Source organism: Rattus norvegicus, chromosome 20, assembly GCF_021556685.1.
Source record: "Rattus norvegicus strain SHRSP/BbbUtx chromosome 20, alternate assembly SHRSP_T2T, whole genome shotgun sequence".
Lineage (NCBI taxonomy): Eukaryota > Metazoa > Chordata > Mammalia > Rodentia > Muridae > Rattus > Rattus norvegicus.
The window spans coordinates 30,625,192-30,648,503 of NC_141553.1; the positions used below are offsets into that span (position 1 = coordinate 30,625,192).

At 50.2% G+C, this 23,312-nt stretch overlaps 1 protein-coding gene across 5 annotated transcripts in view; it reads left to right on the forward strand.

Annotated features, from left to right (window-relative positions):
* Lrrc20 (leucine rich repeat containing 20) overlaps positions 1-15,407 on the forward strand; it is a 108,254-nt gene extending 92,847 nt beyond the window's left edge. For 2 of the 5 annotated variants that reach the window (XM_087598158.1, XM_087598157.1), the window contains exon 5: positions 12,913-15,407. In XM_087598158.1, the coding sequence (XP_087454284.1) occupies positions 12,913-13,070 (158 nt within the window). In that variant the 3' untranslated portion in view covers positions 13,071-15,407. The remainder of the gene's footprint in view (positions 1-12,912) is intronic. The other 3 variants (XM_087598159.1, XM_087598160.1, NM_001109171.1) reach the window with 3 other exon arrangements.
* The last annotated feature ends 7,905 nt before the right edge of the window (positions 15,408-23,312 follow it).

The window sequence follows — 23,312 nt, forward strand, 5'->3', positions numbered from 1 at the left end:
GACAGCCAGGGATATACAGAGAAAACCCTGTCTTCGGAAGGAAGGAAGGAAGGAAGGAAGGAAGGAAGGAAGGAAGGAAGGCAGGCTACAGACTTCCTCCCCATCCTCTCCAAAGGGTTGCCTACTAATGCTCCTCAGGAACTCCCTCCTCCCTGGAAAGCAGTTCATGGTCCTCTTAATATACCTGTGGCCACACTCAACAGTCAGTGAGGCACAAAAGCATCTCAGAGAGTTTAAAAACCAAGCACTGTGGCATGCGGTGTATTCTGTCATCCTAGCCTTTGAGAGAAGCATTAGGGAGTTTAAGGTCATCCTCAGCTACCTCGCTTGCCTGAGGCAAGCATGAGCTGTCTGAGAGCCTAAGTACACACGGGCTGGGGAAACGGCTGAGTCTGGAAAGTGCTTTCCTTGCAGATGTGAGAACCCCAGTTAAGATCCCCAGCACCGATTTAAAAAGGCAGGCATGGTTTGCTTTCTGTTGTGATAAACACCATGACCAAATGCAATCTGGGGAGGAAAGGGTCTGTTGTTGTGATAAACACCATGACCAAATGCAATCTTGGGAGGAAAGGGTTTGTTTTAGCTCACAGGTTATATTCCATCATGAAGGCATGCCAAGCCAGAGCTCCAGGGAGGAGTCTGAAACAGAAACCAAAGAGAAAACAACCCAGACTCTCCTGCCTAAGGAATGGTACCTCCCACAGTGGGCTAGCCCCTCCTTCATCAATTGTTTATCAAGACATGTCCACAAGCCAGTCTGATGGTGGCAAGTCCTCAAGTGAAGTTCCTTCTTTCCAGATGTGTCAAGTTGACTGCCAACATTAGCCAACAGACAGTGTTGCACCTCTGTAATCTGAGCTCTAAGGAAGCAGAGACAGGCACCCTGAGGCTCACTGGCCAGCCTGGCTAGCTCAGTGGGTGACCTTCCAGTTCAGTGAGAAAGAGCCAGAGAACAAGACATCTGATGTTGACCTCTGGCCTCTACATGCAAATGCATGCACACCGCAGGCCTGGTGGTACACATCTCCCTAGACAAGGTAGAATCAAGGCAATCTTGTTTTTAAGGCCAGCTTGTGAAGCCTGTATTAGCCAAATTCACTCTGTAGCTGATTGGGAGACTGGGATCTGGGCCTCAAGCCCCATCTCTTCAGGAGTGGGTTTAGAACTCCCCATCATACGTAGCCTTCCCAAAGGCTGGAACTCAACATGAGGGATTGTCTGAAACCAGCTTTGTGCTTCTTCTCCCTGAAGGCAGGGGACTATTCTATTTCTGTTGGCTTCCTGCCCGTCTGTTGGTATTGGGGAGATGGGAGGGGCCTAGTTGCTCCCCCATCTGGCTTCCAGCCAGCCACTAGCACAGTCTGAGGAACTGAGTGTGTCCCAGATGCAGCCCCGTTGTAGGCATCACACACACACACACACACACACACACACACACACACACACACCCTCCCAGCTGGGTCACCTGATTTTATGTGCTTGTCTGTGGCATTTTGAGTGGGATGTGAAGCTGTGCTCTGTGTGACATCCTTCATCTTACTTCATTTTGTTTCTAGGCACCAAGAGTTGCTATGAGGCTTAGATATGAAGCCAGACCCTGCTTCCGGCCAGCCTGGATTCCCAAGAATCTAAAGTCATTCCAGATACACTAACCTCTGCTAATTAACTGCGTGCTGGGAACTTGCCACCCCTCCACACTTACCTAGGCCCAGTCTCCCCCTCCTTCTCCTCTTGGTCCTCCTCCTCCCCCTCCTCTCTCCCTCTTCTTCCTCCCCCTCTCCTCCTCCCCTATCCTTCTCCCTCTCTGCTTCTCCTCCTTCTCTTCTTCCTCCTCCTCCTCCTCCTCCTCCTCATCCCCCCTCCTCCTCCTCCCCCTCTCCTCCTCCCTTATCCTTCTCCCCCTCTCCTCCTCCTCCTCCCCCTCTCCTCCTCCTCCTTCTCTTCTTCTTCTTCCTCCTCCTCCTCCTCCTCCTTCCCCTCCTCCTCCTCTTCCTCTCAGCATCCTTTTGGGCCATGGGGTGCCACATAGATAAAGAACATTACTCAGGGAGATGGCATTCGTCGCTTTGCCTCTCAGCTGGTCCTTCTGGATTCACACAACTCGGTCAATAGTGCTAATGACCAGCAAGAGGAAGTCAAGCTGAGACTTAGCTGGCTTCAGGGCAGTGATGTCTGTAAATTCTGCCCACTTGGGTGCTGCCGAAATTGATTACCCAAGCCTCCCATCAATAGACAGAGCCCAGGAAGGAGCATCCTGGATGGCAGGGTATTTATCCTGATTGGAGTCTTTCTCAGCAAGGTTTGACAAGTCTGTGGCTACAGCCCCCACCTAGGACAAAGTCTTTGTAACCCTCTCCATATACTAGTGGACCAAGAGAAATTTAAACGAGCCTCTCGGGTCTTTGTTCCGTATGTAGCCCAGGCTGGCCTCAAACTCCCAGTCCTCCTGCCTCAGACACTCCCTTCTTTTGTGACAGATAGGGTCCCATGTGGCCTCGAGTGGCCTTACCAAGGATGACCTTAAACTTCTGGTCATCCTGCCTCCACCTCCCAAATGCTAAAGTTATATATATATCCCACCACATCCGAGTGTGGTGCTGGGGATAACCTGAGGGTTTTCTTTCCTGCGTGCCAGGCAGGGACTCAGTCTGAACTACCTCCCTAGCCTCTACCAGAGCCTCACAACTGCTGGGGCTAGTCAGCATTTTCAGGTGGCCACCACACCTGAATCCTTAGAGAGTTTTGCTTTGGCTTCATGAGGGGATTCTAGAACCTCCTCTCATATATCCTACAGCTGAAGGAGACAGAAGCTGCCCCCCAGAATGCCTTGTTAAACCCATAGCATCTTATGTGCCCTGACGTGGAATAGAAGCTTAATGTCTAGCAGAAGCAAGAGCGAGAGGGGTTGTGCATCCCTACGCTGAAACCTTATCTCGAAAAGTAAAAGGGGAGTCTGGAGAGATGGCTCAGAGGTTAAGGACACTGACTACTCTTGCAGAGGACCCAGGTTCGATTCCCATCACCCACATGATGGCTACCAACCATCTGTAATAACAATTCCAGGGTATCTGATCCTGTTCTCTGGTCTCTGCAGGCACCGGGTACATACATAGTGCACAAATACACATGTGTGCAAAACATCTACACATGCAAAATTAATTTTTTTCTGGTAAAAATATGCAGGGTACAGTGGTACATACCTGTAATCCCAGCATTTGGAGAGCAACAGCAAGGTGGTTAGGAATCAGGTCAGCCCTGGCTACCTGATGAGTTTGGGCCTAGTTTAAGCTACCTGAGACCTTGCTGCAAAACAAAAACCAGAACCTGGAAAGATGGCTCAGTGGTCAAGAACACTTGCTGCTTTTCCAGGAGACCTGAGTTTGGTTCCCAACACTCACACCATACTGTTCATAATTGCCAGTAATCACAGCCCTGGGGCATCTGATTGCATCTTTTAGCCTCCACAAGTGTGCTTATGCACGCACGCGCGCGCACGCACACACACACACATTCTCTCTCTCTCTCTCTCTCTCTCTCTCTCTCTCTCTCTCTCTCTCTCTCTCTCTCTAAAAGAGCAACAAAAAATGTTATATATGAGTTTGAAGGGGCCACCAAGGAATATGGCAGGAGGTGGCCTTCGAGCCAGAGTCAGAGGAGCAGCGGGAGGTCCCCAGCTCTGAGAGGAAGTGCAGGCCAGAGTGACAAGGCCTTTTCCATTAGTAGTGATACAGTGACATGCTCTAACCCAGGGAACCGCATTTGACAGGGACACACCAGGTGTCCTCATCCTAAGGCATAGACCACCTCCTCTCCATCCTCTGTCTCCGCAGTGCCCCAGTTCTGTCCCCTCTGGAGCATAAATGATCTTTCTTAAGCTTCATCTCGGAGCTCCCGGCTGGCATCCCGAGCTTGTCATCTGTGGTGAGACTGCTCCGGTTTGTCAGTCGCGCCAGCGTTAACACGGTCTGTGGCTCCATAGCTCCTACCTCTGAGCTGCTTGTCACTCTAGCAGTCACTGGAGAGAGAGTCAGGACTCAAACGAAGGCTCCAAGGCAGGTCTTTTTTCTGCAGCACCTAGCAGTCTGTAAGGCAGTGCGTTACAGGGAGACCCTCTTCAGGGACACCAGCAACTGTGTAGACCCCTCGAGTCCCAGGCAGAGGGACAGAGCAATCATGAAGTCCACCATAGAGACGGGTCCTTAGCAATGCCCCAGTTCTGTCCCCTCTGGAGAAACCGAGGCGAGAGCTTTGGTCTCCAGGGGCAGGAAGAGAGGTGGAATAGTTTAGCAGGTCAGAGCTCCATCTCTGAAGTGGGAGCAGTCTGACAGTCAAGGTTACAAGGCCTGAGCAATCTGCTCAGCACCACTGCCTTCAGGAATGGAGAAAGCAGGTTAGTATCTCCATTTGGTCCTGGCCCCCCCAGGTGGGACAGGATCGGGGGTCTGCCCTTCCTGTTTGACGCCCTGTCTTAATGACCTTGATCACCAAGAATCTGAGACTCAATTTCTTCATCTAGGAAGTGGATCTGTGGTGGTTTGAATGAAAATGTCCCCCAGTGTTGGAGGAAGTGTGTTGTTGCTGGGGACAGACGTTGAGGTCCCAGCTAGTCCCAGTGTCTCTTCCTGCTCCTGTTGATTAAGATGTAGAACTCTCAGCTCCTTCTCCAGCACCATGACTGCCTAGACACTGCCATGCTAAACCTCTGGGACTGTAAGCCAGTCCCAATTAAATGTTTCCCTTTATTAGAGTTGCCATGATCCGGGTGCCTCTTCACAACAGTGAAGCCCTAATGGAGACAGGGTTGTTGTGAGGAACCTGTTAAGGACAGGGTCTCAGACTTCAGTTTCTATAAGTATCTTGCTGCTAGGCCCTCTTAGATAAGCTGCCAAGCTCCCGTGTGACAGGCACTTAGAAGCAGCTTTTGCTAAAAGGGATTGACTTCCTACTTGGGGCTTACAGGTCACTCAAAGCAAGACAAAAGCCTGACATCTCTGTTTGTCCCCTTGACTTTTACTCCTTCCTGACAGGCTTGTTAATCACTTAGGAATGTGCTCTCTCTCTCTCTCTCTCTCTCTCTCTCTCTCTCTCTCTTTCCCTCTCTTTCCCTCCCTCCCTCTCCCTCCCTTCCTCCCTACCTCCTCCCTCCCTCCCTCTCTCCCTCTCTCCATCTCTCCCCCCCACTCCTTCCCTCCCTGTCCCCCAGTCCCCCACTCTCTTTGAGGCTGATGCAACACAGAGATGAGTCACTGCCCTACCTTGGATTCCAGAAGTAGCAAAGGCTGGCAGGACAAATGACAACCCCAAACCCACCAGATGTAGGGATTCTCAGCTGGGAGCCCATCATCCTGCCAGAGGCATGTTCAATGATGGCTTCGGTTGACAGTTGAATAATTCATTTGTGAGTCCCCTTTGAAGGACCAGAATGAGATAAGCTTCACCAGGATTCCTTAATTATATGCACACCTCTTGCCCCTACCCCAATTTTTTCTTTTTTCAAACCTAAATGTCCCATCTGTACCTGTTTATAAGGGACGTGGACTCAGATTTGTAGCAGAACTATATAAATTAAGACCTGTCTATCCGACCACATCTGAAACCTTTTCGCTGTTGCTAGTTTTTAGTTATCGTTGGTTTTGTTTTACTTTGAATCGTCAGGCCAAGAGCTAGATCAGGCCCGTTCATACTGTACGGAGAGGCTTGATATTTGATAACGTACAAACTGTGGTTTCCTTCCCATGGTCTGAGAATCAACTTCGCCTTTTTTAAATTTTTAAAAATGATTATTTTCATTATTTTACATGTATGGGTGTTTTGTCTGCATGTATGAGTGTTCCACATTTGTGCCAGCCCCACCCACCCACCCACCCCAAGGCCAGAAGAGAGGGTATGATTGATCCCCTAGCCCTAGAGATGGTTGCTGGGCAACTGCTGAGGATAACACAGTTTCCCTGAAAAGAGCAGCCAGTGCTCTTAACTGCTGAGCCATCCCCAGCCCCAAGATCTATTTTATTTTTAGTTGTGTGTCTATGGGGAGGTCTTCCTGCAGAGGTCAGAAGAGGGCCTTGGATCCCCAGGAGCTGAAATTACAGCTGGTTATGAACCAACTGGTATGGGTGCTAGGAACCAGACTCCAGTCCTTAGCGAGAGTGTCAAGCACTCTACCCGTGAGCCATCGCCAGTTTTAGCAGATCCCAGTGGTGAGTCTTTAGCTCACCCAGCAGCCAGGGGCAAACTAAAACAGTGTCTGTGAGCCTCGTTCTCAACAAGGAAAGGACATACCCACCAGGGACTTGAGATGCAACTTTTAAAAGGTTCTCCCTTCCTTCCAAAGGACTGTCTGTGGGGAAAGAGACAATTCAGTGGGTACAGTCACTTGCCACCAACCCTGATGGCCTGAGTCTGATTCCTGGAACCCACACGGTGAACATAGAAAGCTGACTCTGGCAAGTTGTCCTCTGACCTCCACACGTGTGCCATAGTGTGCAAACACACACACACACACACACACTAATAAATGTGATAATTTTTTTAAGCTGTACATCATGTGTGAGCCAACAGTTAAGGGCAGAAATGCTGGGCCAGCTTTGAAAGGAAAAGATTTACCATGCTGATGTCGCAGGGAAATCCTCGGTGACTGAGATCAATATTGTCAGGAACATAGGCCACAGGAGAAGGGAGGGAAATAGACATGCCTGGGCCCACTCAGTGGCACCGGGCCTGCTTGGTATGTACGTTCAGAGCTGGGTCTGAGTGGGAAACAAAGTAATCTGTCCTCTTTTGTGGGGTGAGCTGTAAGTTGCCATGGCCTGAGAACCTCGTTGCCATGGCAAGGGGAGGGCATTTCTGCTCAGAGCCATCAGTCAGAGGTGGTTGCTGAACTACAGGAGTCGATCTCCTGAAGGAGATGGGGGTGTGGGGTCCTGGAGGAGGCTGGGTCCCTTCCCAGTCAGGATGCTTGCAAGTGTGAACTGGAGTGGGGAGGGCTCTACAAACACTGGTGGTATGAACTGGAGGGGGGCCTCTACAAACACCCTTGGTGTGAACTGGAGTGGGGGCCTCTACAAACACCCTCGGTGTGAACTGGAGTAGGGGGGCCCTCTACAAACACCCTTGGTGTGAACTGGAGTGGGGGGCCTCTACAAACACCCTTGGTGTGAAATGGAGTGGGGGGGGGCCTCTACAAACACCCTCGGCGTGAACTGGAGTGGGGGGCCTCTACAAACACCCTTGGTGTGAACTGGAGTGGGGGCCTCTACAAACACCCTCGGTGTGAACTGGAGTGGGGGGCCTCTACAAACACCCTCGGTATGAACTGGAGTAGGGGGGCCCTCTACAAACACCCTCTGTGTGAACTGGAGTAGGGGGGGTCCTCTACAAACACCCTCGGTGTGAACTGGAGTAGGGGTACCCTCTACAAGCACCCTTGGTGTGAACTGGAGTGGGGGGCCTCTACAAGCACCCTTGGTGTGAACTGGAGTGGGGGGCCCTCTACAAACACCCTCTGTGTGAACTGGAGTAGGGGGGCCCTCTACAAACACCCTCTGTGTGAACTGGAGTAGGGGGGGTCCTCTACAAACACCCTCAGTGTGAACTGGAGTAGGGGGACCCTCTACAAACACCCATGGTAGAGGTAGTTGCATAAGAGATTTCCTTCCAAGGAATAGGGTTTATTTAGTTAAACTTCAATGATAGCAGAGGGTGTGGGGGTAATAGAAGTGAAATGACTTGATCTCATTAAGCCAGACCCAAGGGGGTTTCCTGATTCTGGTGATGGGGCATGGGGGGTGGTGTTGCCTGGTTACCTCCTCTCAGCCACTGTCTAGAAAGGAATGAGCCTTTATCTTCTTGCCATTAGCTCCACAGTCGACAAGGGGCAGCAAGGAGCCTGCCAGGTGGCAGCAACTGTTCAGCCGGAAGTGCGAGGAAGTGGGCAGGCACTGACAGGTGTCAATCACTTTGCTTTCCATCTGCTCTGAGGAAGGGAAATGTTTTGACCTGCATTCTGGGACAGAGTACTTACCTCAGACTCTGGCCTCTCCTAGTCTCTTGGGCATCACCCTGTCCTTCTGTCTGCAGTAGTTCGTACTTACCAGGCAGGTAGTGATACTCCCACATGTATCCTGTAGGCTGTCTTCTTGCTGGGTTCCCCTGTGCAAGCTGCACACCAAAGCCCTGAGTGGAGCCCTGACCTGAGAACACACAGCCCTCTCTCAAGGAACTGAGTGGCCCATTACCCTGCCGTCTGAGTGGCTAAACATCCCTTTTCTAATCCTTTCCCCCTGAAGACTTGGCCACCTGTATGTTGCTCTCCTCTGGTAACCCTCACCCAGCTAAGGAAGGTGACACAAGCCATGTTGTAAAGCTGCTTGGGAAATGGCAGAAGGGACACAGGGCCAGTTTATTACTTAGCTGGGGCTCCTTCATGAATCTTCTAACCAATCTGGACTGTGTCCTACATGGAAGATCATGCTAATCATGGGAAACAGGGAGGGCTGGGGAGATAGTTCGACAGCTGAGATCTGGTATTCACTTGCAGAAAACTGGAGTCTCAGTTCCAAGATGTCAATATCGAGTGACTCACAGTACCTGTCTTTCCAGCTCTGGGGAACCCAAGGCTCTCTTTTAGTCTCCCCAGGCATACATACATGTATACACACTCTCCCCAGGCATGTGCACACGTGCACATGCATGTGTGGGTATTCCCACGAATAAAAATAAAGTAAATCGTAAAAAAAAACAAAAAACAAAAAACAAAAAACTAATGGTACTCAGCTAGTTCAGTTATTGAAAATGTTGAGTTAAAGATGTTAATAATTTTTAAAAAGAAGGAGAATGTTTTGAAGCCAGGCATGATGGTGCAGGCCTTTAATCCCAGCACTCAGCAGGCAGAGGCAGGCTCATCTCTCTGAGCGGCCAGCCTGGTCTACAGAGTGAGCTCCAGAACAGCCAGGACTGTTACACAAAGAAACCCAAAAAAAGGTTAATAATTCATGTTTAATCCCAGCACTCAGCAGGCAGAGGCAGGCTCATCTCTCTGAGCGGCCAGCCTGGTCTACAGAGTGAGCTCCAGAACAGCCAGGACTGTTACACAAAGAAACCCAAAAAAAGGTTAATAATTCATGTAGATCACACATTTGCAAGCCCTCAATACCTTCTACCTAAAAAAGAAAACCTATAGCACCATCGTTAGATATTTCTGTGCATACTCAAGCCCTGGCTTCATCCCCAGCACCCCTCAAACTGGATGTTGTGGAGCAGATGTGCCTTGCCAGCTGTTGGGAGGTGCAGACCAAAGGATCCGAAATTCCATCATCCTTGGCTACGTAGCACATTCAAGGCCAGCCTTCAATACACAAGTCCCTGAGTGAAAATAAAAAGCAACCAAAAGTTCTATCAGCAACAAAACTCAGCCCAGCACAGAGGTCCCTAGAAGCCTGTGTCACTGCAAAGTCCCATGTGGTTAGGCCTGTGCTGGCCTTAAACTGCTTTGGGAGAAAGAGGCCCCTGGGAAATCCTGTAGGTGTGGAGCCACCCACCTATCAGGCATTGAGGTCTCTTTCTCCCACCCCATGCCTACAGTAGCTCGCCCTCTGTAGAAGATGCTTTGGAGCAGGTAGCCCTATTCTTGGCTTGGCCCCTGCTCTGCTCAGTAACCAAATGTCCCCGAACTGAGCTTTCAGGTCCCCCCACCCCCCCACCCCGTCTGTGAAGTGGGCAGAGAGGTGGGTCCCGGAGCTGCCCAGGCTTCCTCGGCCCCGGCACTTGAACAGGAAAAGGCCGGTCAGAGCTGTTGGCCTCTCTTTGTTTTCATCCTAGCAACCAAACCCAGAGGGGAGAGCAGCATCTGTGCTATGGGAGCCTTCAGAGTCCACCACCTCCTGGCCGTAGCACCCTGGGCGCTCTTCACCATCCTCAAAGCATCTAAACGGTGTATGTCAGGAGGGAGAGCAAAGGAAGGTCTGGGCTGTATCTCTGCCGTGGATAATGGGGGCCAGCTAGGCCTGACAGCCTCAGTTGAAAGCTCTGAGGAGGCAGACTGACCAGAGCTAGGGCCCACGAACCATCAAAGGCAGCCATACACAAATCCTTTGATGGAGCCGTTGACTGTTCGCCTCCTGGCATGCAGCCAAGGGCATTCTCGAGCTAGCCTTTAAGGACAAATGATGTAGCCTGTATGTCCATCACTGGCAGAGAACAGGGGAAGAGGCAGCAAGGGACAGAGCACGGGACACTTGGCTGCAGTTCAAGCAGGAGATTAGATATGTTCAAAACCTTGTCAATGGATCCCACAACATGCCTTAATACATCCCAAAATGGCTGGGCGCTTGCCAACCCACAGAGCCAGAGGTGGAAGTATAAGACAGAACTCTCGCTAGTAAGCTCAGTAGCCGGCACTACAGAATACAAAACACAAAAGCCATCAGCCAGTTTGAAGGAGCTCCCGCAGGCCAGATCTGGAACAAACTGAGCAACAAATTAATTAAACACGACAGCCATAAATCAGTACAAGCATAGGAGTCCCTGTTAATAATCAGATGGTCGGCCAGGAAGGGTAGCCTGTGTTCTACAGCGCAATGCTGAGCAACGGGGGGCATTGGAAAGCCGTCTCTCTGCAGCTCTCATGAAGATGGAGGAGATAGCAAGGACCGTGTGTGGACCTCAGGGCCGTGGCAATGGGTGGGAACGGTCGACGAGGAAACTCTGCCTGCCTGTTCTTAAATTGTGTCCCCACAGAGTTCTGGCTATTTGCAAATGAGAAAAAGAAAAAGAAACACCAAACAGCAGTTAATTATATGGTGGAGGAATCTAGCACCCTACTGACAAGAGTGGTCACAACAACCTTCAAGATGACTGTGCGGCTGTGCTCCTCCCAGACGCACGCCACCTGCGCACACAGGCTTGCAGCTGAGCATCTGTGTCCCCACAGGTCTAAAATTACTGTGGAAGAAAGCAGGGCTGCTATGGGCTTGCTGATACATTGTATTCATTTGGGTTTGGGTTTTTTGTTTGTTTGTTTGTTTTTTTTTTTTTTTTTTGGTTTGGTGGTTTTTTGTTTGTTTTTTGTTTATTTTTTTTTCTTTTTCTTTTTTTCGGAGCTGGGGACCGAACCCAGGGCCTTGCGTTTGCTAGGCAAGCGCTCTACCACTAAGCTAAATCCCCAACCCCTGGTTTGGTGGTTGTTTTTGTTTGTTTGTTTGTTTGTTTGTTTTTGAGACAGGGTCTATATGTATACTCCTGGCCGTCCTGGAGCTAGCTCTGTAGACCAGGCTGGCTTCGAACACACAGAGATCTGCCTGCCTCTGCTTCCTGAGCCCTGGGATTCAAGGTGTGTGCCACAACAGCCTGGCATTACTTTTGTGCTTATTGATTGTGGGAAGGGGACATACCACAGCGTGCTTGTACAGGTCAGAACTTGTAAATATCAGCTTTCTTCATCTACCACGTGGGCATCAGGAACTTAACTCAAATTCCCATAAGTCCTTTACCAGATGAACTATATCCCCAGCCACCCCATTTCAGACGTTGTACTGGAACTTAAATGAGGTCATTACTACCTATATTTTTGCCTTGGGTGTGTTTTGAGGGAGGCCCTAATGTCTTTGGATGAACTGAATGGGTGATAATTTGAAACCTGATTTCTGCATTGTACACATTAGCATTTGGGACCCTGAGCTGTGACAGGAGAGAGTCTGACTCCTGACCATCCAGAGCACTCCTACAGGCTTGTGACACAGGGGACATGATGTAGGGAATCCTGATGAAGTCACATTTTGAGTCCAGGTCTGCATGGTCTACAAGTAGTGGGTGGATGAAGCAAAGTCCTGCTCTAGGGATTCCTCAGGGCAGAAGTGGGCCAGATGCTGCCACCATCAATGAGAATTCCGGAGCTGGAGAGATGGCTCAGCGGTTAAAAGCACTGACTGTTTTTCCAGAGGTCCTGAGTTCAAATCCCAGCAACCACATGGTGGCTCAGAACCATCTGTAATGGGATCCGGTACCTTCTTCTGGTGTGTCTGAAAGACAGCTACAGTGTACTCATATACATGAAATAAACATTTTTTTTAAAAAAACGAGTATTCTACATGTCACCTGATGCAGCCTCCTCACTCATCAGTTCACATACATAATACGCTTTGTTCTTTTTTTAAAGATTTATTTATTTATTTTAAGTGAGTACATACATACATATATACTGTCACTCTCTTCTGTGTCTGAATGTTGCTCCTTTTGTCAGCAGACTTCAGTTCCATCTCATTCACATACCCATCCGTGTGTTGGTAGATTCTAGACTGTTGTGACCAGCTCTCCTGTTTCCTTCATGCAGCAGGATTTAAGTACCTGCCTTTGATTCATTTGAGCCTACATAAGAGTAAGACTGTGACTTATACAGCGATTCTGTCTTTCCGACACCTGATCCAATCTCCCCACCCCCATAACTACTTGCTGGTTTTCAAACAAGGTCTTGTGTAGCCCAGGCTACCCTCAGACCCACTATGTAGCAGAAGGTGACCTTGAACTCCTGATCCTCCAGCCACTACTTCCCGAGTGCTGGGATTACAGGCGTGGGCATCCATGCCCGACCTGGGTCTTCATTTATGAAACTGTTTTTCCACACATGGCTTCAGTATCCTGGTAAGGCCCTGGAGTTCCTCCCCTCGGGGTCCCTGAGCTGAGCCCATTCGTGGTGGTCCATGAACATCATGAAGATGTGTCTATTTCATGTATGTAAGTGCTCTGTCGCTGCCTTCAGACACACGGGAAGAGGGCATCAGATCCCATCACAGATGGTTGTGAGCCACCACGTGGTTGCTGGGAATTGCTGGTCTCTCTGTATACTCCAAGTCTTCCCATTCTAGCTTCCTTCCCAGCCTGCTGGTTCCTATCCCTCTAACCTGTCCCCTCTCTTCCCAGCAGATGTTCCGGTGGAGAAGCTGGCCGCCATGCCAGCTCTGCGCACCATCAACCTGCGTCTCAACCCCCTCAGCGCCGAGGTGCGTGTGATTGCCCCGCCACTCATCAAGTTTGATATGCTCATGACTCCAGAGGATACACGGGCCCCTCTGCCTTAGGACATGGTCCTGTGCTCACTCAGCAAGGGACAAAGGATACTGGCCTGCCACCCTGAGAGGAGGGAGGCCCATGGGAAACCAAGCTAGGAAGCGGGGTGGGTGGGCCAGGCAGCATACAGAGGGAGGGGCACAGCTAAGCCAGGGTGGGGATAGCTTAGCACTGTAGGAGCCCTGGTGCTCCAGAGGGAGGAGGTAGGTGAGGCTAGAGCGAGGCTCAGGGCACTCACAACTGCTGTGCCGACTTGGGTAGGTCTCTTGCTCTCTCTGAGCTTGGTTACTTGGGAGGAGGAAAAATAGTGACAAATCTTTCCTACATGGGACTCTTGAGAGGTTCTGTCCCCACACCAGGAGTTGGATGCCCTCTAAGCTCACGGATGAGCCTTGCTGGCATTTTATGGACCTTGTGATTTGAAGCCTTGTTTCTAGTGGGAGAGCCAGGCACCATCCTGAGGAGACCACCTCCGTTTAATTATCACCTTCTGTGGACTGAACACAGCGACACCTGTCATGTTGCCTGGCCATCGGGCTCCCTGGACTGGTTGGAGCCTGAACCAGGAGTTGGAATGTCTGGATACTGGTTGGGCCCTGCAGCAGGAATGTTTATGAAAGAACCCTTAGACATCTGGCCAGGGTACAGAGGGGCAGCTCCAGGCGGCTCAGTCTACCTTGTCCCAAGACATTGTGTGAAAGACTTTCTACATACTCCCTGAGAATGACCTGGCATGGTTAGGCATTCCCTGCAGGGCCACAGGAGAGGTGGCCCAGAGAAGACAAAGCCATTTGCACTTGTGACTGTCACCCGAGGTCCTTAGGTGACCTCCTTCACCATGGCCTTCCTCGCATGATCTCCCTCTAATGACAACCTGGTTGCCTTGTCCTGGCCCAGTACCACCAACCTCAAGGCTATCACCAAAATGACCTGCCATCTTGATGACCTTTGCCTGTGGTCTAGGGGCTACCAGCTGCCCCAGTATGCCCAGAATGGTGGCATTTCCCAGGAGGTAGCTGGGCCCTTGCCCCTTGATAAGGTCTGTGCTTGGGGCTATCCCTAACCCCCTCAATCTCCGTGTGTCTACCTCCTCCCCTGAGCAGCAGGCCTATCAGCCGCCCCCAGTCCTGGCTGCTCTACACCTTTGTGGAGGACTGTGGAGGTCCCAGGACACAGGCAGGGGTAAGCCACTTTGTCTCCAACATTTTGCTGTTTAGAACTCAAACTATTGTTCAGAGACCCACCACAGAGTTTGTCTGGGTCCCTGTCTCCTCACAGTGACTCTTGGTAAGGTTCCTGGCTCTTGGTAAGGTTGTCATGGGTAACCATAGTGTCACGGCTGTGTATCCTAAAAGAAACCTTGGCCATTTCCTCTCTCATCCCAAGACCAGTCATCCGGGTAAGGAAGTAGACACAGGACCCAAGCAAGGGCTGTGTGCAGGCCAGGCTGGACTGGCTCCTCCCTTCCACCCTCTATCCCTGAGTTGGGGGTTTCACCTTGTCAAGGAAGAGGGTTGTAAGTGCCTGCCAACTCCAAGTGTTGATAGGCTAACACCAGCTTGCTAGAAACACAGCCTCCAGGGGTGTACATGTGTGATCCAGCAGGGGCGGGGGGTGGGGGTTAGACTGTAGCATTGTGGGTTCGAGGCCAGCCTGTGCTGTATAACGAGAGCCTGTCTCAGCACAACAACAGCAGACAAAGTAGAAGAAGAGTGTCAGGCACAGTGGTGCCCTCTTGTAACCCCCGTCCTCCGAAAGTAGGAGCAGAAAGATCAGGAGTTCTAGGCCAACCTTGGCCTAGAGTAAAGGGTCCCTGGGCTATGTGAGACCCCATTTCAGTAAAGGAGAGGGCAAGTACAGTGCACAGCCTCCCACCTCATACTGGCTGTGAGTCGGAGCTGTGTTTCAGCAAACACTGAGGCTGATCCTTCTAGGAATGTCAGTTTGAGCGTCAGCAGAGGGCCTGGGCGACCTGGGCACGTGCAGAGTGAAGGCTGTACCCCTCCTCCACTTCCTTGGATCGGAGCATATGCTCAGCCTCCCCCTAACTCAGCACCGGGAGACCGCTGCACCTCAGATCATGTCCCCATCGTTGTGTCACTCAATGGTCTACCTAGTGATGACAGGTGACGGTTAGCCACGCCCTGTCTTCCCATCCGACCTCTGGTTATTCCTGCATGCCAACTGGGGTTGTTCCTGGAAGTCGTTCTCTACGCTGCCTAGACATTATGATGTGGCCTGTCTAGACAAGCTTGGGCAGTCAGAACCCTCCAGATCCAGGCTCAGAGTGTGAAGAAGCCCTGCGCTGCTTCAGCCTGCAATAAAAGACGCTGTGCTGGTCTCATCCACTGGTGCTTGCTGTATGGTTTGTTTCTTCCTTCCTTACACCCTCCCTCCTTCCCTCCCCCCACCCTCTCTCTTTCCTTTCTGAGTGTATATGTGAGGGATTTGGTTTATTCTCCCAGTACAGACTCCCAGAAATTAGGGCTGGGTGTCACCTGCCCACCTTTAAGGGGAACTGCCCCCTGCAGAAAGCATGCGTTCCAGAGAGCTTGGTTCTCTGAAGGACAGCCACCATGGTCATTAGATCAGTTGGCCGGCCTGCCTGAGTCCTCGAGGAGTGATCTGTGGACTGGGGACGTTCTCTCAGAGGAGGAGTCAGTTCATCAGACCCACATTGTGAGATGCCAGCCACTTTCCCAGCCATTTGTATATGGGCTGGAGAATGTTAACAGTCTCCATCTATATGGCTACAAGAAAGCCATTACCCATGCTGGGCAAGGCCTTTCTGGTGAGGGTTTTGTTTGTTTTTTGTTTTTTGTTTTTGGAAGGGGGGGGTCACCCACACTCCTATAAACAACTCCTCACCCATGCTCTCTGTAAAGAAACCCAATACTACGCATTGGCTCCCCAGATTTAACCTTAGTAGACTCAGACTTTGGGTTGACACTGGTAGAGAGGTAGACATTGCTTATATCTGCCCCAGGGGAGGAATTCTCAAAACCACAAGGTAAAGAAAGCTGCCTTGGGGCAGACACACAAAATGGATGCCTACAGCAGTGCCAGGCTGAGCAGTGAGGTGGACTTGGGCTCGGAGGGGACTGTATTGTGGGAAGGGAAGGATGAACAGCTCACAATTGGCTCTTACTTGCGCCGGACACGTTGTCACCCACTCCTCCCAGTCCCTGGTTCTGTGAGGAGAGTCATAGACTGGGCGAGCTGGAGGCTGGTTAAAAGTGCAGCGGCTCCACTCATTCCCGATGCAGAGCTGAAGCTCAGGCTGGTGCTGCACAAAGAAATCCTCCTGGCGGCTTTGATGTCCCAGCTGGAGAGCCCATGTTCTGGTTTCAGGCCTTGGTTTCTTTGGTTTTTGTGTGGTTTTTTTTGTTGTTGTTGTTGTTATTTTTGTTGTTTTTCTAAGGGTTGGATTGGCCAACTCGAATTTACTTTGAATTGTAAAGCCAGATGTACCACAGTTTCTTATTGAATAGACACAGGGTTCTCAGCAGGCACCAGACTCATCGTGGCTGTTCACGTGTTTATCTCTTGGTGCCGTCTTAGCAGCTGTGTGGTTTCCAGAAATCCCTGCCTCTCTCCAAGCCTTGGTTCCCAGCTGCAAAATGAAGGGGCTGTGCGAGGAGGTTGCTGAACAGCTCGCTGGAACTCCCGTGATCCCTGTGTCTTGGACCCCTAAGTGTTCTGCTATTAAATGCCCTCTGCAAACCAGGCCTTTCCTGTCAACCAGCTTTTAGGACTTCTGACTTGTTGGCCGACAGAAAAGCCTCCCTCCCGTTCCTGTAGAGAGTTTCCTCTGAGCCGTTTGAGACTGGATTTTAGGCAGGGTTTTCCATGCAGACAGAAAGCCTTGGCCAAGACAGTGCAGTCGAGACGGGTAGACTGGACATGCGCTGGGCGGTGATGGTGTACATCTTTAATTCCAGCAGAGGCAGGTGGATTTCTGAGTTCTAGGCCAGCCTGATCTATAGAGCGAGTTCCAGGACAGCCAGGACTATGCAGAGAAACTCTGTCTTGAAAAACAAACAAAAAAGTCTCCTAGGGCTTCTTTCCCCCTGTGCCCTTGCACATTTACCTGCCTCCCCACTCCCTGGTGTGTGTGTGTGTGTGTGTGTGTGTGTGTGTGTGTGTGTGTGTGTGTTAAAAGGGGATTTCTGGTGGGTTTTATTTATTTACTTTGTAATTTGTGATTTAATGTGCATTGGTGTTTTGCTTGAATGCATGTCTATGTGAAGGTGTCAGATCCCCTAGAACTGGAGTTACAGACAGTTGAGGGCTGCCATGTGGGTGCTGGGAATTGAACCCAGGACCTGTGGAAGAGCAGCCAGTGCTCTTAACCACTGAGCCATCTCTCTAGTCTTGTTGTCTTTGTTTTTAATTTTATTTATTGTTTTGAGACAAGGTCTCACATAGCCCAGTGGGCCTGGACCCCAATATGAAGCCTTGAGTTTCCAGTCCTCCTTACATCTCCCTAGTGCTGGGACTGTCAGCACGTGCTACCATGCCTGGTTTATATCCTCCTGGGGATAGAACCCGGGACTGTCAGCACGTGCTACCATGCCTGGTTTATAATCCTACTAGGGATAGAACCCGGGACTGTCAGCACGTGCTACCATGCCTGGTTTATATCCTACTGGGGGGACTGTCAGCACGTGCTACCATGCCTGGTTTATATCCTACTGGGGATAGAACCCGGGACTGTCAGCACGTGCTACCATGCCTGGTTTATAATCCTACTGTTCCTGTTAAGCAAGCATTCCACTAACTGAGCACGTGGACAGCTCTTTTTCATTTTTTTCTTCTTTGTTTCTGAGACAGAAATCCCACTATGTAGCCCAGAATAGCCTCAAATGCAAGATCCTCCTGCTTCAGCCTCCCAAGGGCTGGAATTAAAGATGTGCCTTTTAGCTAGTGTGTACCACCCAGCACTCAGGAGGCAGAGGCAGGTAGATATATATGAGTGAATTTGAGGTTTATAGAGTGAGTTCCAGGACAGCCAGGTCTACAAAGAGAAACCCTGTCTTGAAACACACACACACACACACACACACACACACACACACACACACATACACACACTCTGATATTTTATCCCTAGGGAATCGGGACCCTCTCCTTAATCAAACAGTACAGACTAGGATGGAGAGACCCACACTCATTCAGTATGTGACATCCTCTAAGGGCAGATACCCACTGTCATTCACTGTATAGTGTATGCTAACCCAACATCCATCCTGTCAAAGATCCTCACTGGTGTTGAAGGACTTGCACAAGGTCTGGGCTGGCTTGGCATGTGTACTCCTTCTCTCCAAGCAGGGTTGGAAGTGTGTTCTGAGACGCCCAGCAGAGTTGGTAAGTGTGCAGGAGAAGGCTTGGCATCGAGCCAAACAGTGCCCTCTGGGGCAGCTCTTCTGTGGAGGAGATGCCAGGCACCTCCAGTGGGAGACTCAGTCTTTCCCCTGGCTGGAAATGCCTAGGGGCCTTTGGGGCAAAGGAAGCCATTGAGTAGCTGTCCTCTTCCAAAGGCTCAAAATTCTTAGGGTGGGGGAAAGGGATCTCTGGATGGTGCGGATGTGGCCCTGGGAATCAGACCCTGCACTGCGGACTTCTGCAGTGTATGGTTTTTGTTTGTTTGTTTGTTTTTTTATTCTTTTTTTTTTTCAGAGCTGGGGACCGAACTCAGGGCCTTGCGCTTCCTAGGCAAGCGCTCTACCACTGAGCTAAATCCCCAACCCCTGCAGTGTATATTTAATGGAGGAGAGAGGTTTCCTTTACAGAGTGGGGCTGGGGTAGCTACAGAGAGCCTGAGCTTCAGGCAGGAGTGGGATGTCTTCCCGGAGCCTGGAAACAGCCTCTGAGGAACATTTCATTCTAAAAGCATCCAAATGCTTATTAGCAAGCCCTCCCCAAGGAAGCAGGTCAGCGGTGTTCTCTGCATTTATAACTGACAATAGAGGGCTCAGATGGCTGGCTCCATCCAGCTGCAGCTGGATAGAAGCCACCAGAGAGATAGAGAAGCACAGGGAAGTCCACAACCGGCCACAGAACCCAAGCAGGGAGCTAGAAACCTGGGTATTCTCTTCACAGAATGGTCCCCTGTGCATCCTCTCTTGGGAACTCAGCATCCACATCTCTACAGCGTGAGAGGTGTGGGTAAGAGAGAGCATCTCACAGCCTAGGTATATGGAGACTTCTGAGAGGCTGGGGGCAGCATGAGGAAGCCTGTTCCCAGGCTGGGGTTCACACTCTAGATTGTGACAATGGGGGCTTTTGTGGAGGGCGCTGAGCCAAGAAGGGCTCAGATACATCTCTCTAAGGCATCTCCTCACAAGTTATAGAGGACCAGGACATTAATCTGAGATGGCAGGGGAGGGGACAGTCCACAGGCTTCCTAGAGCTTAGGTAGCTGAGGTCCTCCATAAGCCACCAACCGACCTGGACCCTCTGATACAGTTCCTCATACTGTGGTGACTCCCAACCATAAAATTATTTTTGTTGCTACTTCATAGCTGTAATTTTTGCTACAGTGAGGAATTGTAGTGTAAATATTCTTGGAGACAGATTTGTGAAAAGGGTTGCAACCCACTAGTTTGAGGACCAGTTCTTCCAACTGGGAGCTTTCTGGTGATATGTGACTTCGACTGCATGCTCCATTGTCTTTCAGCCTGTCTCTTCATTTCTGTAGCCCAGGCTAGCCTAAAAGCTGTCATCCTCCTGCCTCCTATGTGCCGAGATCACAGGCATGCACTACAGTGCCCTACTTGTATCTTCTATACAACACAACAGACTGTTAACTACCTTCCCTGTTGTGGGGGCCACTAACTCGGACAGTAACTGGAGACTCGAGTAGCCACAGACAGTGTCTTTATTTTACCTCATTTTTTAAATGTAATTTTATTCCTGAGACAAGGCCTCATGTAGTCCAGACTGACCTCAAAACTCCTTGACCTCCAACTTTAAAGAAATCATTTATTTCCTGTGAATGGGGGTTTTGCATTCACCAATGTCCGTGTGTCGTCACCCATCTAGTGCCTGCAGAGTCTTGAAGAGGGTGTAGGATCCCTGGGGACAAGAGTTATACAGATGGTTCTGGGTTATCACTTAGGTGCTGGAAATTCAACCTGAGTGCTCTGGTAGGGTGGCCAGCATTCTGACCTGCTGAGCTAAACCTCCAGCCCTTCGTTGATTACTCGGGTTGGGTACAAATCTTAGTAAATCTTAATGTAAACTTTTTGATTCGTATATAATAAGAGAACCCCAGCCTGTCATAGTGGCTGGTACCTAGAGACCCAGCACATAGGAGGCTAAGCCAGGAAGATTATCTTAGGAGGAATTTAGGGCTAGCCTGGACCAAACAAACAACAACAACAACAACAAAAAAAAAAAAAAAAAGAGGAAGGAGTGGAGGAGAGAAGGGAGGAGGTGGAGAGGTAAAGTTTGTTCTAATTACTCTTCCTGGTGCTGTGACTAAGTAATTAACAAAAGAAACTTAAGGAAGGTGTCTTAGTCAGGGGGTTCTATTCCTGCACAAACATCATGACCAAGAAGCAAGTTGGGGAGGAAAGGGTTTATTCAGCTTACACTTCCACATTGCTGTTCATCACCAAAGGAAGTCAGGACTGGAACTCAAGCAGGGCAGTCAGGAAGCAGGAGCTGATGCAGAGGCCATGGAGGGATGTTTCTTACAGGTTTGCTTCCCCTGGCTTGCTCAACTTGCTCTCTTATAGAACCCAAGACCACCAGCCCAGGGACGGCACCACCCACAATGGGCTGGGCCCTCCTACCTTGATCACTAATTGAGAAAATGCCTTACAGCTGGGTCTCATGAAGGCGTTTCCTCAACTGAGACTCCTTTGTCTGTGATAACACCAGCTTGGGTCAAGTTGACACACAAAACCAACCAGTACAGAAAGGTTCCTTGGCTCCCTTTTTGGTCCAGGCCATCGCATGGGGAAGGCTACAAGAATGTAAGGTCACACCATGTCTGTGGTCAGGAAGAACAGAAACTGGCTGCTTAGTTCTTTTTCTTTTCTTCCATTTTTAGTTCAGCCACGCCATTTCAGAGTAAGATAAGTTTCTCTGGAAGCATCCTTATAGATATGCCCAGGGTGTGTCCTCTAGTGATTCCAAATCCAGTGAAGTTGGCAACGGAAGTTAACTATCACCATTAAGAAGATGGCTCAGAAAAAAAAAATAAAAATAAAGAAATAAAGAAATAAAGAAAAGGGCTGGAGAGATGGCTCAGTGGTTAAGAGCACCCGACTGTTCTTCCAAAGGTCATGAGTTCAATTCCCAGCAACCACATGGTGGCTCACACCCATCTGTAAAGAGATCTGATGCCCTCTTCTGGTGTGTCTGAAGACAGCTACAGTGTACTTATATATAATAAATGAATAAATCTTTAAAAAAAAAAAGAAGAAGAAGATGGCTCAGCGGTTAAGAGCACTGACTGCTCTTCCAGAGTTCATGAGTTCAATTCCCAGTAACCACATGGTGACTCACCACCATCTGTAATGGGATCCGATGTCCTCTTCTAGTGTGTCTGAAGTCAGCTACAGTGTACTCACATACATAAAATAAATAAATAAATCTTTAAAAAAAGAAGTGGAGGAAGAAGACATGAGGAGGAAGAGGATGGAGAAGGTGGGGAAGAGGAGAGGAAAGTAAGAGAAAGAAGGAAGGGGTTGGGGATTTAACTCAGTGGTAGAGCACTTGCCTAGCAAGCGCAAGGCCCTGGGTTCGGTCCTCAGCTCCGGGGGTGAAAAAAAAAAAAAAAAAGGTGCACATGCCCAACTTCCGAGTCTGTCTGTCTGGCAGCTCAGGTGGCCTTGGGATTTGTCACGTGTGATTCTTTTTGTTTTTTTTTGTTTTGTTTTGTTTTGTTTTTGGTTCTTTTTTTCGGAGCTGGGGACTGAACCCAGGGCCTTGCGCTTCCTAGGCAAGCGCTCTACCACTGAGCTAAATCCCCAACCCCTTTTTGTTTGTTTTTAATACAGGGTTTCTCTGTGTATCCCTAGCTTCCCTGGACTTTGCTCTGCTGACCAGACTGGCCTCAAACTTACAGAGATCCCGCCTCTGCCTCCAGAGTGCTAGGGTGAAAGGTGTGCCCTACCACGCACGCCCAGCGTCCCCATGTGGTTCTTAGAACCACTCCTGAGACCTGACACTGCCCCAGGCGCAACTCCTGATCTCAAAGTTTTCTGAGTGGAAGGTGTCAGTTACACATCACCCACTCTGTGAACTGTGTGGTGAGTTAGGCCCTCAGAGCTCGCCCTGGAAGGTCCCCTATCCTATGGGGTCCCCCACTGACAGGAAATAGGGCGCACAGGTGCCTCTGCTTGCAGGAATCTGGTTTCGCTCATGTGGAATGCCATGGCCTCTAGCTGGGTCTCTCACAGCCACCTCATCACATGGCCTCATCAGCCAGCCTCAGAAGCCTGGTGCAGGTGTTTGTAGACTGACCGGCTTTTTGTTCTTTGAGACGTGGTTCTGATGCTGTAGCCCCGGCTGGCGTCCGCATCACAGCAATCCCCTTGTGCCTCCCAGATGCGGAGTTCACAGCCGTGTAAGCTTCTGAATTATGAAGAAAGGTTCCCTCCCCATCAGCGTCCAGATGTCCTGTGGATATATGTCCTGCAGCTCTTTGTGGCAACAAGAGGCTACGTTCTTGTCATAACACTGAGGACTTTTGCTCACGACGGTGGGCATTAAGTGGCTGTGAGAGGCAATCTCAGGGCATGGCCGGTGTGTAACATTGATGTCCCCACCTGTGTTGTGGAAACTGCTCTCATGATTAGAGGGGGAAGCAAACGTTTAGAGGGGGCCTTTTCCCAGGATCAGGCCATCTGAAGAAAGCCATTGGTCACTTTTATGCAAGCAGGCCTCCTGTGTGAGGCCCAGGCTCACACCAAAGACACCAGACCAGCAGAAGCAAAAGAGGCTGTCCTAAAGCCCTGGTTCCAGTGCTTCCGGGTCATGCGCTTACCCCTTCATCCCTGTCTGCTGGTAGAGGGGGGATGCTGCTATAACAAACAAGGACACACAAGTCCCTTGGGGACAGGGAGCTGGAGAGAGGGCTGAGTGGTTAGGAACACTCCTTGCTCTTGAAGAGGCCTGAGGTGGAATTCCAAGCACCCATCTGATGGGTCCTAACCATCCATGACTCCCATCTCAGGTGCTCAGATGCTCTCTTCAGACTTCCTCAGGTACCAGGCACATACACGATAGGATACATAGGA